The following is a 15,543-nucleotide window of genomic DNA, read 5'->3' on the forward strand; positions in this document are numbered from 1 at the left end:
GTTGGTGTGAGAGTACTAAGGGACCATTAAGGTAGGAACCTAATGACCTACTATGGGGTATGCAATTCCAACAAGGGCATGCCTATGGTCTTGTGGACTAGCATGAGAAGTCTAGTCCTTAGATGGAGTCCAACAGTCATGAAGGGAGATTCAGCAAATGTTATTAAATGGGCTAGTTGTGAATTTGACTGTGCAGGTTGCCTTCACAATACGCCCGAGGAAATTTTTGAAAGAACTAACAGCCTTAGAGTCTTTTTCGAAAAATTGCTTAGAGGCCGATGAGGCAGCGGATTCCCCACCAAAGAACGGAGTTCACAAGTCATGAATGAAGGCAAAATACTTTGAGGCATAGAGTCATTCTTTGACTTAATTTTGAAGAGCTAATATACTTGTATATCCATTTATTGAATAAATGCTAATATACTTGTATATCCATTTAGAAGAATAAGAACTCAAACCGGTCTACTCAAGTCTATCCTCTAATAACAGTGGCTTGGATGCTTTTGCAGAATTTTGGACACCTAGATGTCTGTTGTGTTTTTCACTCAAAACTTTTTATTTTAATGTTAACTTTACTTCATTAAGGCAAAAAATGGATTTATTCAAAAAAGGTGTCATAGAATGAGTCTATAATTCAAATGGTTCATATTCTAGTGATAACTAGTAAACCTTCCCTTGCTAAGGAATCCTCCATCTCATTGGCCTCTCTCCACAATTTGTGGAAAGAGACCCTGAGAATGATAGTTCTCTCAAATTTTCCCTCAAATATATTGTAGAAATGGCATAGGTACTCTGGGTCATGGCTTGATTATGCATTAGCTGTAGTTAAATCTGCCTCTATGACTATTGACTTTCATAGAACCTAGATTTCTCACACCTGCTAGCAATGCCCTGATCATGAACTCATTGGAGTCACAAATACCAAATGCAACCGAGTAGGTCATGAGGATTCTAGGTGGTCCCTTATGACCCTTCCTCCTATAGCTGAAGGCTTGAATGGTTAGTTGTCGACAATTGCAAAATGTCCCAAGTCCAATACCCACTGCTGGACTATCTAAAATAAAGTATTGAGTATCCTACCCTGATGATCCCTCCTCCTACAGTGAAATGTGGATTTCAAAATGAAGCACCACCAAAGTTCAGCTTAACAAAGCTTTCTGTGGAAAAAGATATTCCAACCTCACTACTCTAATCTGTCTACACACCTTGCCTACTATATCCAGCCATTTATTCCCAATGTCAACCATCGAGCATTCCAGGAAACCCATCTTTGCTTTGCTCATGCAATGGTCATAGCCATCACTTTTGTCTTTCCCCGATTCCTCCTCATGCATTTATGGTTAAAACTCAAGCTATTCCTTTCACTCCATACACTACACCACAATAATGACAATATTGTCAACCTCCAAAGGGTAAGGCCCTTTTTTAGTAACTCCAAGGGTAAGTGGGTAACTACCATGCTGATAAGCCTTCAATTGCTTCTGACACCATCAACTGAAAGTAAAGGAGGTCCAGAAACCATCAGAAAAGTTCATAGCCGCCTCGCTGCAATACAATACACTGCAAAAATGATGCAGATTCAGCTTCCTCTTCACATAGAATGCATATGTTAGAAATAACGAGTCCTCTCCACCTGAGATTATCTATAGCTTGGATCATATTCAAGGATACCAACAATAAAAAGCTTGTACTCTGGGACATTCTGCTACACCCCACATCTCCCAAGAGATCAAGTTTTCTATTCGGGACCATCAAAGAGATTGGTGGAATGATTTGACAAAAAAGATCACTTTCTACTAGGACTCCAAATCAACATATCTCCTTTTTCGGCACACAAAATAAGCCCTGCAACTCAGCAAGAAAATTAACTAATCCTTCCATTTCTTCATCCATGAGAGTATGCCTACAGTTAGGTGTCCAAACGACATCTTATTCCTTGTGATCTACAACATGTACCATAATCTGTTGATTCATAACCAAGGCATATAAACGAAGAAATCTTTCCTCGAGTGAGTCAGGACTTACCGATGTGTCTTTCCATAATCGCATTTCACTACCAACATCCACATTGAATCTGATCATGCTCTTGAAAGGAATTCGAATTTGGTTTGATCCAATTTCAGGCTACTGAGGGTTGACCACTATTGTGTGATGGTTGATCATGAATCGGAACTCCTCAACACCATATTTTCAATTTTAAACAAATGCTTCCACATTTGATCCGAGATCTCCACATAGCTCCATCACCATTTGCCCAGGAAGGTGTGGTTCAATTCATTGATTTCTAGAATTCCAAAGCTCCCTCACTCTTCCACAAAGACAACTTTTCCCATTTCAGTAGATAGATCTTCTTCTTTGTCTGAGGATCCTCCCCAAAGGAAATATCTCATCAATTTTTTAAGTCTTGTGAAATACTGAGGCTAGCACTGGAAATAATGACATATTATAAAATGGAAATTTTGATAGGACCTACTTTATCAAAGTTCCGCGCCCTTCCAAAGAAAGGAATATCGATTCCTAGGAAGCCAATTTCTACTCAACTACCCTGTCCCACTGTGATTTCATGGGCTTTCCAACAGATAGTGGCAAGCCTATATACTTGGTCACCATGCAATAAACTCCATACCCTATAAATTTCACCAAGGCTTGCAACCTGTCCAAATTTGATCAGAAGCCCAATTAAGTTGTTCACTTCAAAGCACCATAAAAACAACCACAAATTGCGAATTTTGAATGGGGTGGCTCATAAAATAGCAAAGTGCCATTTGCATATTGCAAACAGGAAATTTCTCGACAACTACTTGATGTTTCCAATCCAGAGAGTAGGCCTGATTTGTGAACCCCTTCTCCCATGCAATTAACAGGTTCCCCTACTATTCCAAAAAAGGGGATAAGGGGTCCCCTTTCTCAACCACTGAAAGCTCGAAAATAGCTCTTTTGAGATCCATTTAGTAGTAAATTCACTATCAAAAGGCTCCCTCTAATCCAACACACACAACCACCCCCAAAAAACGAAATACCATACCAAATCTCATAAGGCTCATTGTCCCATCAAGAAACGGTCTGCCTCCATGGTCATAAGCTTTTTCAAAATCCAATTTACATATAATCCCCCTTTCTTTTCTCTGTGACATAAACTTATGCCCTCATTGGCTACTAATGCACCATCTAAGATCAGACAATTTTGTACAAAAGATTGGCAAAAAAAGATTTTCTAGCAGGGTACTTCCCTCAACAGAGAGCAAAAACATTTGCCAAAATATTATATACGCTACTAGGGGGACTAATGGGTTGAGTATTGTTAAATATTTGATCCCCTCGTTTTTAGGCTCTAAGGCAATAAATGAAGCATTCATTGCCTTGTTTACGCATCCTCTATTCTGGAAGTTCTCGAAACATATCTAGCAAATCTTCCTTGATGAAATGCCAAAACTCTTGGACAAAATGCCATGAGTCTCTACACATCCCAAAAACAGCTTGCCTGATCTCTGCCTCTTCAAATGGTCTCTCTAAACATTCCTTGCTTTTGTCGGAAGTTTAAAATGGTAGTTCTTATATCGACATTTTCGGCCTCTAGATCCTTGTCTACCAGCATTGAAAAATTCGACTATAGGCTTTTCCATCGCTAGGTACCACACTTCCAAATATTTAAATATCTCCAAGGCTAATGCCCACTCCTTCTGCAAGTTGCAGAGCCATTAAAAAATTTAGTATTATGATCACCCTCTTTGAGTCATTTTACCCTCAATTTTTTATGCAAAAAATCTCATCTTGTCTTATTAGACATTCTTCCACCAGCCATTTTTGTTCTCAACATATTGCTTTCTCTCCCCTTTTGGAAGGACCCTACTCTATTCCTGCCATCCCATTCTGCAATCTTTGCCAAATAGCAAGGCTTTCTTTGTTATGCTATTGAACTTCTTTTTAATCCAAAATTTGAGTCTCACCTTTAGCAGCTGCAACTTTTTGCATATCAGAAAGCCCAAGCCATCTATCTTAAGGGTTCCCTCCCAGATGAATTTCTGAAACACTATCTCATCTAACCACATCCAATTCTAACCAAAATGGTCTGGGTCCAGAACTTACTCGATTTGTATCTAGGAAGATTAGGAGATGATCAGAAATTGGATTTGGCATAACAAAGGAATTGGATCCAGAAAACTTGTTCTCCCACTGTTCAATCAAACTGGTATTTTTTCCTTTTGTATTCTAGAAAATCACCGGCACATAGTTTCCCAAAATTAGGCACATATCCGATTTCGGTAACAGAAATCATGTGCACTCCCACTCATTTTAGTATATAAACCAGGGGCAGGACCTATCAAGCAAAATATAAATATATATATATATATATATATATAGAGAGAGAGAGAGAGAGAGATTGGAGGGGGGGGACGGTGAACCCAAGAAGCCACAGACAATGAGGAAACCAAAACGGCCACAACTCCAGTGACAAGCTAAGCTGAAGTTACGTACACTGGATCCAAATCCCCATCACCCTTATCCAACTGGCCATAACAGAGAAGATACTTCCAGAACCTTCTCTCCCTAACTTCTAAACCCTCTTCTCCTTAAATGTTCTCCAGACATGACAGCTTCTTTAGTGGCCTAAGAAACTTGAAGAGATAGAGAAGTAAATCAACGATAGAGAGAGAGAACAGAGCCTAGAGGGAGAGAGGATTGGGGCCCATCAAACAAAGGGAGAGAAAAAATAGAGGGGTAAAATAGTCATTTTTCCTTGGTCACTTTAGGCATCCGATGTTGCTTAATTGTGCCCATTTCTGTAGAAACCAATAAGACAAGTTCTGACACAAATGTCAGATGAATTAGAATTTTTCACACATGCATACAAGTGCGCACATGCCCATGTCTGTGCGCACGCACACACACACAGAGTACTCACATTTTGATCAATTTAATTCCATTTTGCCACAATTCAATAGAAATAAGATATCTGTTCAATGGTTCTAACCTTGGGCTTTTAAAAAAAAGAAAAAAACAAAATGAATAGACCAAGGGATCACCACAAACTACAAACGAGAAACACACACAATAAGAATTAACAGAGGTTTCAAAATGTCACAAATTGACTACAGGCAAAGAACCAAAAGAGATATACCTAAGAAATCTCAGAAGAAAAAAAAAAAAAGAGCCAGATTTCTTAAGTAAATGGAACAGAGTATAAAGAAACACTATGTGAAGCCTCCCACTTGTCACCATTAGACCAAGCTAGTTCTTTTACTCCCTTCCTATACAAATGATGTCATCCAGAGCCTCCAAAGATAGCAATAATAAAAGCAATCATTTATGCGCAAACCTAGACATTGAAGTCCCATTAACAAAGACTGAAATCAAATTGAATCTATCAAATGACTGAAGTCGCATTAAGAAGGATCTTGGAAGCCCATTGTCATTTATGAGTCTTCCAAGTGTCACATTATCAGGAAATGATAACATACTAGAAGCCAAAGAAGATCCCAATCCCTACTCTTTAATTTCTGAAAGGATTTACAAAGAAACAGGTAAATGCCAAGAATTCATTTTGAGATGACCTTTTTTAGGTAATGATATCATCAATAATAGACCACTTCAACTTAAAAAAGAAGAGAGGACAAAGAACATAACAAAGTACATTGTTATTCAATGAAATCATGTTACTCCAAATCCAATTTAAGTTTCGCCTCAAATTATGCCTCCTGCATCAAGTTCATGTTAAGGTGCACAGAAAGTTGATAACCTTAAATTAACACTTGCAAATACTTGCATGATAACTCAGTTGGAATTCTGTTTTGGAACAGAGACATTGTATAGGTAGTCCCAACTCTCAAAGAAAGAATCAGTTGATGAGACAATCACCTTTAATGACAGCCACAAAATTTCCATATCAATTTGTGGGATTGTTAAGCATACAATCAAAGAGCATATTAAAGAAGGAAAAAAAATACTGGGATACCAATTTCCTAAAACAAAAAGCCTTGATAGCACTACAAGGTGCAAAAACTCGACAGCACAGCTTGCTGTTGGTACCAAAAAGAAGTTTGACAATGTGTTTGCAATAGGAACAATTTGATTGTACAATTCAAAATCAAGAAAGAACGAACCTCGCCTTTGCTTCGACCCTGGTAGTGGTTTCTGGGTAGTAAACCATTGGCTATCCAACTTCTCAATTCCTTTGATCTCGATCGCAAGATTTTCAACCAAAATTGGATGAGCATGATTAGCTACATGTTGTTCTATTATGTTCTCAGCTGCAATGTCTGGGTTTTGAATTTCGATGGTTGCAATTATCAGATCACCAGGCCTATATATTTCTTTTTCAATACTTAGCTTCAAGAAAGGACCAAGTTCACCACTAGAACCACCAGGGGACTGGTCATCATGGCCAAGCGATACTCCCCTTCTTGTAAAGGAAAAGCCCTGAAGAACCTTGGGTGGCATTTCCTTAATACCTACTGTCCATCCATAACAATATTTGTGTCTTCAAAATTTGGACAAAAAAGGGGACCATCAATAGGCAACAACCCATGCACTCAAATCATAGAATTGAGCATATCAGTACATCACCTGCACAAAACGGTGTAAGCCTTTAAAACTTTTGAAACCATCAGCTTTGAAATCTAATGAAACTAATACAACACACCAATATCCAAACTACAATTAAAGCAGGATAGCTTCTCAAACACATGCCCAGTGTTTTAAAATGTACGATGTGGCCAAAAGCGGTTGGGGGGGGGGGGATGCGGCCCGGATGCGGATGCATCGCGACGATGCGGTCAATAAATGTAAAAAAAATTCTAAAAAAACTAAAAAAATTAGGTTAATGCATAGAAAAAAAATATGGAGGTGATTTATGTGCGAGTAGGTATTTTAGTTTAATGATTAACTTCAAAATTATTAGTTGTCGGAGATTTTGTATCCAGTTATCCACTATCTCCTAAAAGAAACTAGAAACTTGAAACTAGCTTCATAAAACATTCAACAATCAACAACCATAAGCACAAATTTGCACCATAAGCACAAAAGCACAACCATCAACAACCATAAGCACAACCATAAACCATAAGCACAAAATAGTGATATTACAAACCAAAAGTCAAGCTCAAGAAGAGTTAATAGTTAATAACTTAATACAATCATCCATTTTAAGAGTCAATTTTGAAATTTGAAGTCAAATTTTGCCACCCAATTTCTTATCACAAATTCACCCTAACATCCCCAAATTAACAATCAAAAGCATCAAATCAATATCCAAGTATCAAACAACCACCAAATCAAAGATTTGAATGAAAAATAAATTTCTGCCAATTTTTTTTCCCTCCATTTGATGCAAAAAAAGCCACAAAAGTGGCTGGAAATCATCATTTAGGGGGGGGGGGTTTAATACCCCCCTAAACAATTTCCCTCATTTTTTGATGGTCAAAAAGACCATTTTGCCCCTCACCGAGGGGCAAAATAGAAAAAAATTTCGGTGGAAGGGGATGCGGTGTGATGCGGGATGCAGTGGGATGGGATGCGATGCGATGCGGGATGCGACTATGATGCGACGCATATGCGGCCGCATAGGTCAAAAGAGCATATGCGGCCAGTTCTGATGCGGAGTCCACCGCATACCGCATGATGCGGCGATACGGCCACATATGCGACGATGCAACCACATTTTAGAACACTGCACATGCCATATGATTTTTGCATCAATCGAAACTTGCCGGTCATTACTTAATTTTTAAACTATTCCAAAAATGCTGCAAAACTAGATTTATCTTTCTGCATGCCACATTGACTATAACTCTATGCACCATTCTTGAACATGAGTATGACAATAAGAGAGCAGTTGAGCCTGCGGACCACCTATGGGTACATTTGCGGGATTCTATCCTCCAACTGGGCCCATATGGTTGCTTCCTATGGCCTAAGTAGGTGTTCCGGCTTCAGTCAAAGATATGATCATTGGATAAAGCTCAATCCCATTTCCCAGTAAAGGTCAGTCAGTTTCAAAACAATGGCGTTGGGCATCATGTTGGGATTAAGAGAGAATGGAATTACTAAAGTGAATCAGTAGATTGTCACTTCTTGGGCTTTGGTTTTTATATATAAACTGGTGGCTTCTTCCTTTTTCTTTTCTTTTTTGTGTGGGGTGGGGTGGGGGGGTAGTAGTTCAATGGGGATGGAGTCCCCTACCCGGTAGGAATGGAACTCAAGACATCACGTTGTGGCGACCCACCACCCTGACCACCTAACCTTGTGCCCATTTCTAGAAAAACTAAAGTTACAGCAATTAGGGCAGACTCCAAAATGAAAAAGAGAAATAGGAAATAAAAACCAAGAAGAAGAAAGAGAGTCATGACAACAGAAAAATGACTTAATAAGCAAAACAACAAATAAGAGAACCCTTGCAAATACGTTTTTAAAAAAGAGAACCCTTGCAACAATAAGGGTTCCAACATTTGATGAATTACACAAAGATAACCAAAAAGTAATGCCTAACAGCTTATCAATTTCAAGATGCATGGAAATATACAACTGATAAGAAGTAAAATAGAAAACAGGCATATTGAAAGCACAAATACTTTTGGATTCTAATTCAAATCCCAATGTATGAAGGAAGCACCACAACTTAGCTCTTGTTTGGCTGCAAAGGAAAATGCATCAGCATTCCTTTTAAAACATAAATTAAAATTTGTTGATGAATTTGGGATATGAGGTCGTTTGGGTCCCTTCTAACAGCTCATGGTTTGAGGAGAGAATGCAGTTTGTGGCTGTTTGGCTGCATTTTGCATGTTGTAAACACCAGAGCAAATGTGTTCATAAGACTAACAAATGAAGTTTTGCTGTTCATCAAAACGAAAAATAAAAAGAAATATTTGCCGTTACTTTTGACCATGTTCCTTTTAATACTTTTTCAATGACATGGCCGTTGGGAAATTTAAGGATCTAGTGAACATGTGTGTGTGTCTGTGTGGAAAACCCTATAAAACATCCATCAGTGAATGCTACAGTAATCTTTCTTATGGACCTAAAGGCTATCCACCCTCCAATTTTGATCGGACAGTTGAAAGTATATTTTGGTGTACAAATTTTACTTTTTTCCTACAATTTTGTTCGATTTGAAATTTGAAGGGTAGATGCACCCTACCTTGCAACTCCACCATGGCTGGTCTCCAGCCGATCATGTCAATCCCAAGCCTGGAGAAAGGAGGAGGGTTGTACTAGATTGGCAGCCAGCATAAAACTTTTGCCGCATCTATTTCATGAATCATGATCCTATGTTATATGCTCAAGCTAGGTTGTCCCCTCTAAGCGAAGTAATGTCCTGGCATCCGGGTGCGATAAGAAATAAGCAACAATTGGCTAGGGGAATTCCCTCAAAGCGACATGCCGCAACGACGCCTAGTTGCGGTGATAAATAGTCAAGGGTTCCCCTGCCATTTTGAACAAACAAGGGTAAAAAAAGCTACTCCAATAGAATAGGATTTGACTAGCACATATAGTGATAAGGCTTTGATGATGATGATGATGCATCTCTATCTCGCGCACAAATAAAACAAACAAATATTTTATATAATTAAAAATGGCTAAACTGCCCTTGTAACATGGGATCATTTTGAAATATGCAAAAAATCAATAAATTATTATTGGGTGAGGGTTGATGTGATGTACACATGCTTCAAATTTCATGTTGATCTGATTTGTATAAAAATATTAAAATTAAAATACTATTACATGCTCTCAACCATCCAATCTTTTATCAGATGGTTGATAGCCTTTAGGCGCATGAGTGAAATTACTGTAGAATTTCATTCATGGCCATTTTGTAGAGTTTTCATGCGGGTATGTGTGTGTGTGTGTGTGTGTGTGTGTGTGTGAGAGAGAGAGAGAGAGAAATTGAATGGTGTAGATTAAATGGTGCCTATTCCTTTCCAATTGGTTTACAGACCTGATGCACAACACTGAATTTTGATATAAACTAGGGTTCAAAACCAACAATATTAACATGGCTGATGACCCAAGCAATTATCATACTTTGTTTTCAGTAGCCATTAACACGATAATTGTCAATATGGAACAAATTTGGTAGCAATATTCAGTTTCCTCACTTGATTTTGGATGGGCTCAGATGGTGAGATGGACTCAGAAGGGAAAGTGAGAACAAAGAACAAGGGAGCAATTCTTGTTCTTCCAGGATTTGTGTAATGAAAGCCCATACTCTTGTCTTTTATGTTACAAAATAAACAGTAAAAACTAAACACATCTCAATTTCTCCTCATAACATGAACACAATATATACTCTAAGGCGTAATTCATTGTCCAGCTACAAAAAATAACATCATGAATGCCAAAGGAAGTATAGTTGTTGCTCACAGATCCAATCAAACAAAAAAAGTGTACAAGATCGTTACCACATCATTCACTTATGATAGTTAACAAGTTGAACATTCTAAAAAGGCTCGTTGATATGACAAAAGATAGGTACAAGGACAACTTCAAAAATACGGGAAAGACATTCACGTCTTGGTACATCAAGAAAGCAGGTCCAGCAAATAGACAAGAAAGTCATACTAGACGAACTATAAGTCTAACTAAAATCACTCAAGAAAATAAAAGAAGTAGCTCATGCCACCAAGACCTGATACATCCCAAATTACCTTGAAGAGTACACTGCTCCTTCCACATGTCGATGGCAATGCCCCCTCTCAACATATTAGCTCAAACAAACAATTATTTAGTTTTTTAAGACCCAAGGGAATGTTATGATCTGTTTTTTGAAGCTATATTAAACAATAATAGATGCCACAAAACACAATCAAGAAAAAATATGCATCACTCTAAAAAGACCAAATGAGAGAACGAATGAACCAGATTCTCTCAAGCGTGTTTGGCCTCACGCGCTATGATCTAAAGACATTTGGCCTCTAACACTTAAAATTAAGGAACCAAGCTATGCTACATTCTAATCTTTATAATTCAGATGTTAGAAAACCATGCCATGCTTTGCTCTTCATTATTACCCGACAAAACTCCACAATGGAATAATAGAAGACACAATATTAGCTATGGGATAATGGAAGATAAATTTAAACTCAATGTCTCCACTAATGGTTCAAAAATTAACAAACGCAAAATATGCACCAATCAATTCAGAGAACTGGTTCTTTGCTCATAATGATTTTCAGAACGCACTTTCGGGTCAAATGAGAGAGACAGAGACAGAGACAGAGACAGAGAAAGAGAAAGAGAGGAGGGGGGGCTCGAATCATAGGAGCATGGCTTGTAGACTCAAGCTAGAGCAGTAGATTACTTTTACAACATAGGATTGGACATTTTGTAGAGAGTTTTTAGCTAAATCTTAGAATTCAATGATTAATTGATAAAAGAAGGAAAATATAAACTCAAATTTGGAAATTCCATGAGTGGTAGTCAGAATTTTTGTTGAAATAAATCAAACCTATCAACAATAATGATGAATGTTAAAAAACAAATTGGGCATCCAGGTCCAATTTTTATCCAAATTCAATGAATTCTTTAGCCATATTTAGCAAAAGGATTTCCTCGTTTTATCGAGGCCAAGAGATTGACCAAAACCGAAAACGATGTAGTGATCATTCGTTCATTTTGTAGTTTTTTTTTTTTCTTTATATATATATATATATATATATATATATATATATATATATATATATATATATATATATATATATATATATATATGGCATCTCAAGCCAGTATAATAGCATGTGGGAAAAAGAAGGCTACCTCAGCCAACATTGTGAGATTTTTGTTCTCATCTATTGTGATGGCTATCTGTTCTGCTACAATTGGCTTGAGGGGTATTGTAAAAACTGCTATAATACAGGTATGCAGACTATAAAATTTGCAAAAAAATCCCATACAATATGATAAATCAAGCAGGATCAACAAAGATCAAGCAATCACAGAATCAACAATCAAAAAAATTAAAAACAATATGAGCAGAATCAACACCCAAAATGACAAGTTCCCAACACATTCACCAAAACACAAAAAAATAAGAAGTATCTCACAAAGCCCTAACAAAATCAACCAATAAAATAGTAGTTCAAGCCTTGCAAATCCAGGCTCAAACCAGGGGTAGACAGCTAGAGGAGCCTAGAGAGAGAGGAGATAAGAAATGGTGAAACCCTAGAAACGGCACGGTTAAGTTACAAAGAAAGAGAGAGAACAAAAGAAGAATTAGAGAGAAAAAGAGATATAGAGGAGAGAGAAAGAGAGCTGAAAATAAAGAAATGTGAGATTAGCCAGAGAGAAAAAGAGAAGAAGAGAGGAACTTGTAATAGATGAGAGAAGGCTGGAAAACAAGGAACCTGAGAGAGAACACCTGCACAAGAGAGAGATCAGAGAGAAAGAGATAGGCATACCTTGAGGATTTTCGATGTTATGCATAAACTTCCGGATCTGATGCGGGAGAAAAAGAAAAAAAGAGGTTGAAATGTCTTTAATTTTGGTTTGTGGTATCGGGTATTTTTTTGCTAATGAACATTCATTTGAATAGGGCATATACACATGCCAAATCCCTAACAGATTTGTTTTCAGTTTCAGAAACTAAGTAAGCCTCAAAATGTTCCCAAACCATGGCCTCACGTGCATCAACTTTGCCTTTGTGCCTTTGCGAACTGTCAATACTGAATTATTCAACAGAGGAAAAGGATTTCCCCAAAAATAACTTTTCCTCTCTTCTGGATCTCCCCAAATAAACTATGAAACTGATTTGAAAAACCATCTAATACTTAGAATTATCATATTCAAGACAGAAGACTTAATAACATGAAAGTAAAATGTATTCAATTTGAAACGCTCACGATAAATAGGTGGGGAAAAAGGCCACAATATCCAAATTACAGCTTTCGTGCCCAAGTCTTGATTGTAGGGCACCAACACAAGCAAAATTATCCATTTCGACTTGTGTGAGATTAAGCAATCCGCAGATCGCTGCAATTTAACATTTGAAACAAAATGAATGGATGGAGCAAGCTTTCTAATAATGGATGAATATTCAAACACAGATACGTGAAAGTCTATAGATTTAGTTCGAAAACATATAGCAGTCGCAATCTCCCTGACCATGTCTTAACATAATGTTGCATGCCATATTTCTCTAGGTTATAAGGTGCATCGCATTGTTTCTCGAGGCTCCAAAATTGAAAGCTCAACAAAAGCAAAGAACGATAATTAGGGTTGAGAAGCACCTGAGAATCTGGATCTTAAGAGCCAATTCTGCAACTCCCGAATCAGTCTTCTAATGAAAATCACACCTCCTCTCTCTCTCCAAAAGAAATGGCAGGTAATTCGGAACAGAGAGGCAAGGGTTTCAGTTGGAGGAGTTGAATAAGACTTTTGTTTCAGAAAATGCTCTTCTACGTCACTTCTTCACTGAAATGTAAAATGTTGGTTCTTAAAGCCTTTGGAGTGAAACCACAGAATCCCAAAATGCTGGTAAAGTTTTTAGGAAAAAGTTCAAATATGGTAGTGTTATGAGACGTAAGGTGCGCCTCGAAAAATCACCCGGCAAAAGTATTGCGTCGTCAAAAAACAAAAAAGTTACAATTGATCATCTTGATCTCGACATGTATATAGATTTTGAAAAACAAATAAAGGAAAACGGTGAAAATAAGTATAGCCTCACCTCATAACTAGTTGTACATTGCAATTTAAGCATTTAAAAATCTTTAAATCGATTATCTTGGCTTCACAATTCTGAGTGAAACAAATTAGGATTTGAAGCTCTTAAAATTAGTGTATATTATGAGAAATAATCTAGACCGTCCATTTCACCTCATAACTAGTTGTATATTGCAATTTAAGCATTGAAAAATCTTTAAATCGATTATCTCGGCTTCAACATTATGATTGTGAAAAAAAATAAGATTTCAAGCTCTTAAACATAGTGTATATTGTAAGAAATAATCTAAACCATCCATTTCACCTTAAATATAAGTCCAATCTGTATTAATCTTTTAGTTTTAAGTGTTATTATCGGTGTTGGAAATTGATTTTAGAGCCATTATGGATATTTCCGATGCCAAAAGTGGGTTTTGGATTTGATGCGAGGCTTTATTTTGTTTTCATAAAGCCTAGGCCTCATAAAAATTTCATCCCAAATATATACAAATGACATACACCCCCTCTCTCAAAGTAGTATCCCAAATAACCATCGGTCTCATACATGGAATCCATTAAGGTAAACTAAAAATAATGTTTAACCCCTTTTTGACCTTTTTCATTATTCAAATTATGGAATGTATGTTTTTTATTTCTAATAACCTCATAATAATAAACAAATGTGTGATACATATTTTAACTTGCTTGTGGCAAGATGAGAGAGATACATAGGCATGCAGTGAAGGTGACTCGAGAGAGAGAGGAAAAAGTACATGGGTGAAGAAAAAAGAGAGAGATTGACAGATATTTCAGGATTTAGATAAGGACCCGGTTTCTATGCGCCCAAGCTCGCATATGTAGAAATGTGGGCCTATTGATAAATGTATTTTTTAGATGGAGTTTTGGACGTGATTTTTAAGGACATGTAATATCTAACACGAAAATCATGAATATGAAAAAATCAATAAAATTTTAAACCTAGAAATAATAATCTACTTGCATCCATCTTTAAGATGGACGCTTTACACTTTTTTTACCGTGTATGTAGTTATGCGATCTACCTCGTATTAGACAAATTTCCTTTAGGTAATTGGTTGAATAAGAAAAAAAATCGGTGAAATTATGTAATTTTGACAATAGAAAGGGTAAGGAGGTATTTAACTTGGAGGTTTCCATGGGATAATCATAGCATCAGGGGGTTATTTGGGATTAAACTTTTAGATGAGGGTTATATCTTTTTTTCAAAAAAAATAAAGACAAACCGAGTCTTAAAAATAATAGATATTATAATACAATATTTAGAATTTTAGAGAGTCTTTTTTAAAGAAAAAACATACAAATAGACTATTTACTTTTTGTACAATGAGGTCACAATCATTCATGTCCTTTTGATTTTAATTTGGGTGGTTGTATCAGTATTATTGAATATACTCAAAGTTAAAATAAAAATAAATTTTTTTTGGACTTTGCAACTCATCTTAAGCTATCCAAATTGATATCCAATGAATAGGAATAATTGTGACCTCTCGGTGTAAAAAGTAAATTGTATATTTGTATACAATCCATGTTTCAAGTATTTGGAATATTTTATAGATCTACTTGATCCACTTCTAGAGCTAGCAACAGGTTGGGCCAGCCCTAGCCCAACCCAATTCCCTTGATAGCTGATCCAAGCCTGGCCCTGACCATATCAGGGTCGGGCCAGGCCAGGTAAAATTAAACAAAAGCAATGCAAAAAAGATGAAAAAGTAATAGTCGACCGGGGCCACCATTGTTTTGGACTGCCCTAGGGCCTACTTTGTTATTGTCAGCCCGCCTAACCCATTGCCTCCCTTGTCTGCATCATTTTTTGAGCTTTAAACTATATTTTTAGGTGTAAAAGTAGCTTTTTAAGCATTGTAAATATTTTCA

The 15,543-nt window shown here is 37.0% G+C and overlaps 1 protein-coding gene across 11 annotated transcripts in view; it reads right to left on the reverse strand.

The window, feature by feature from the left end:
- The window catches only part of LOC18439782 (immunoglobulin), a 30,378-nt gene extending 16,915 nt beyond the window's left edge, over positions 1-13,463 (reverse strand). For 2 of the 11 annotated variants that reach the window (XR_016052711.1, XM_088862851.1), the window contains exons 1-3: positions 13,221-13,463; positions 9,134-9,419; positions 6,102-6,452 (exon numbers count right to left, since the gene is read on the reverse strand). Coding sequence is in view for 6 of the 11 variants with exons in the window: in XM_088862851.1 (XP_088718977.1) it covers positions 6,102-6,452; positions 9,134-9,170 (388 nt within the window). In the remaining 5 variants the exon portion in view is untranslated. Of the gene's footprint in view, positions 1-6,101; positions 6,565-9,133; positions 9,420-12,392; positions 12,964-13,220 lie in introns of those variants that run through there. The other 9 variants (XR_016052713.1, XM_020670803.2, XR_016052714.1 and 6 more) reach the window with 5 other exon arrangements.
- Positions 13,464-15,543: the final 2,080 nt, after the last annotated feature.

Source organism: Amborella trichopoda, chromosome 3, assembly GCF_054954075.1.
Source record: "Amborella trichopoda isolate Santa Cruz 75 chromosome 3, AtrichopodaSantaCruz75HAP2 v2.0, whole genome shotgun sequence".
Classification (NCBI taxonomy): domain Eukaryota; kingdom Viridiplantae; phylum Streptophyta; class Magnoliopsida; order Amborellales; family Amborellaceae; genus Amborella; species Amborella trichopoda.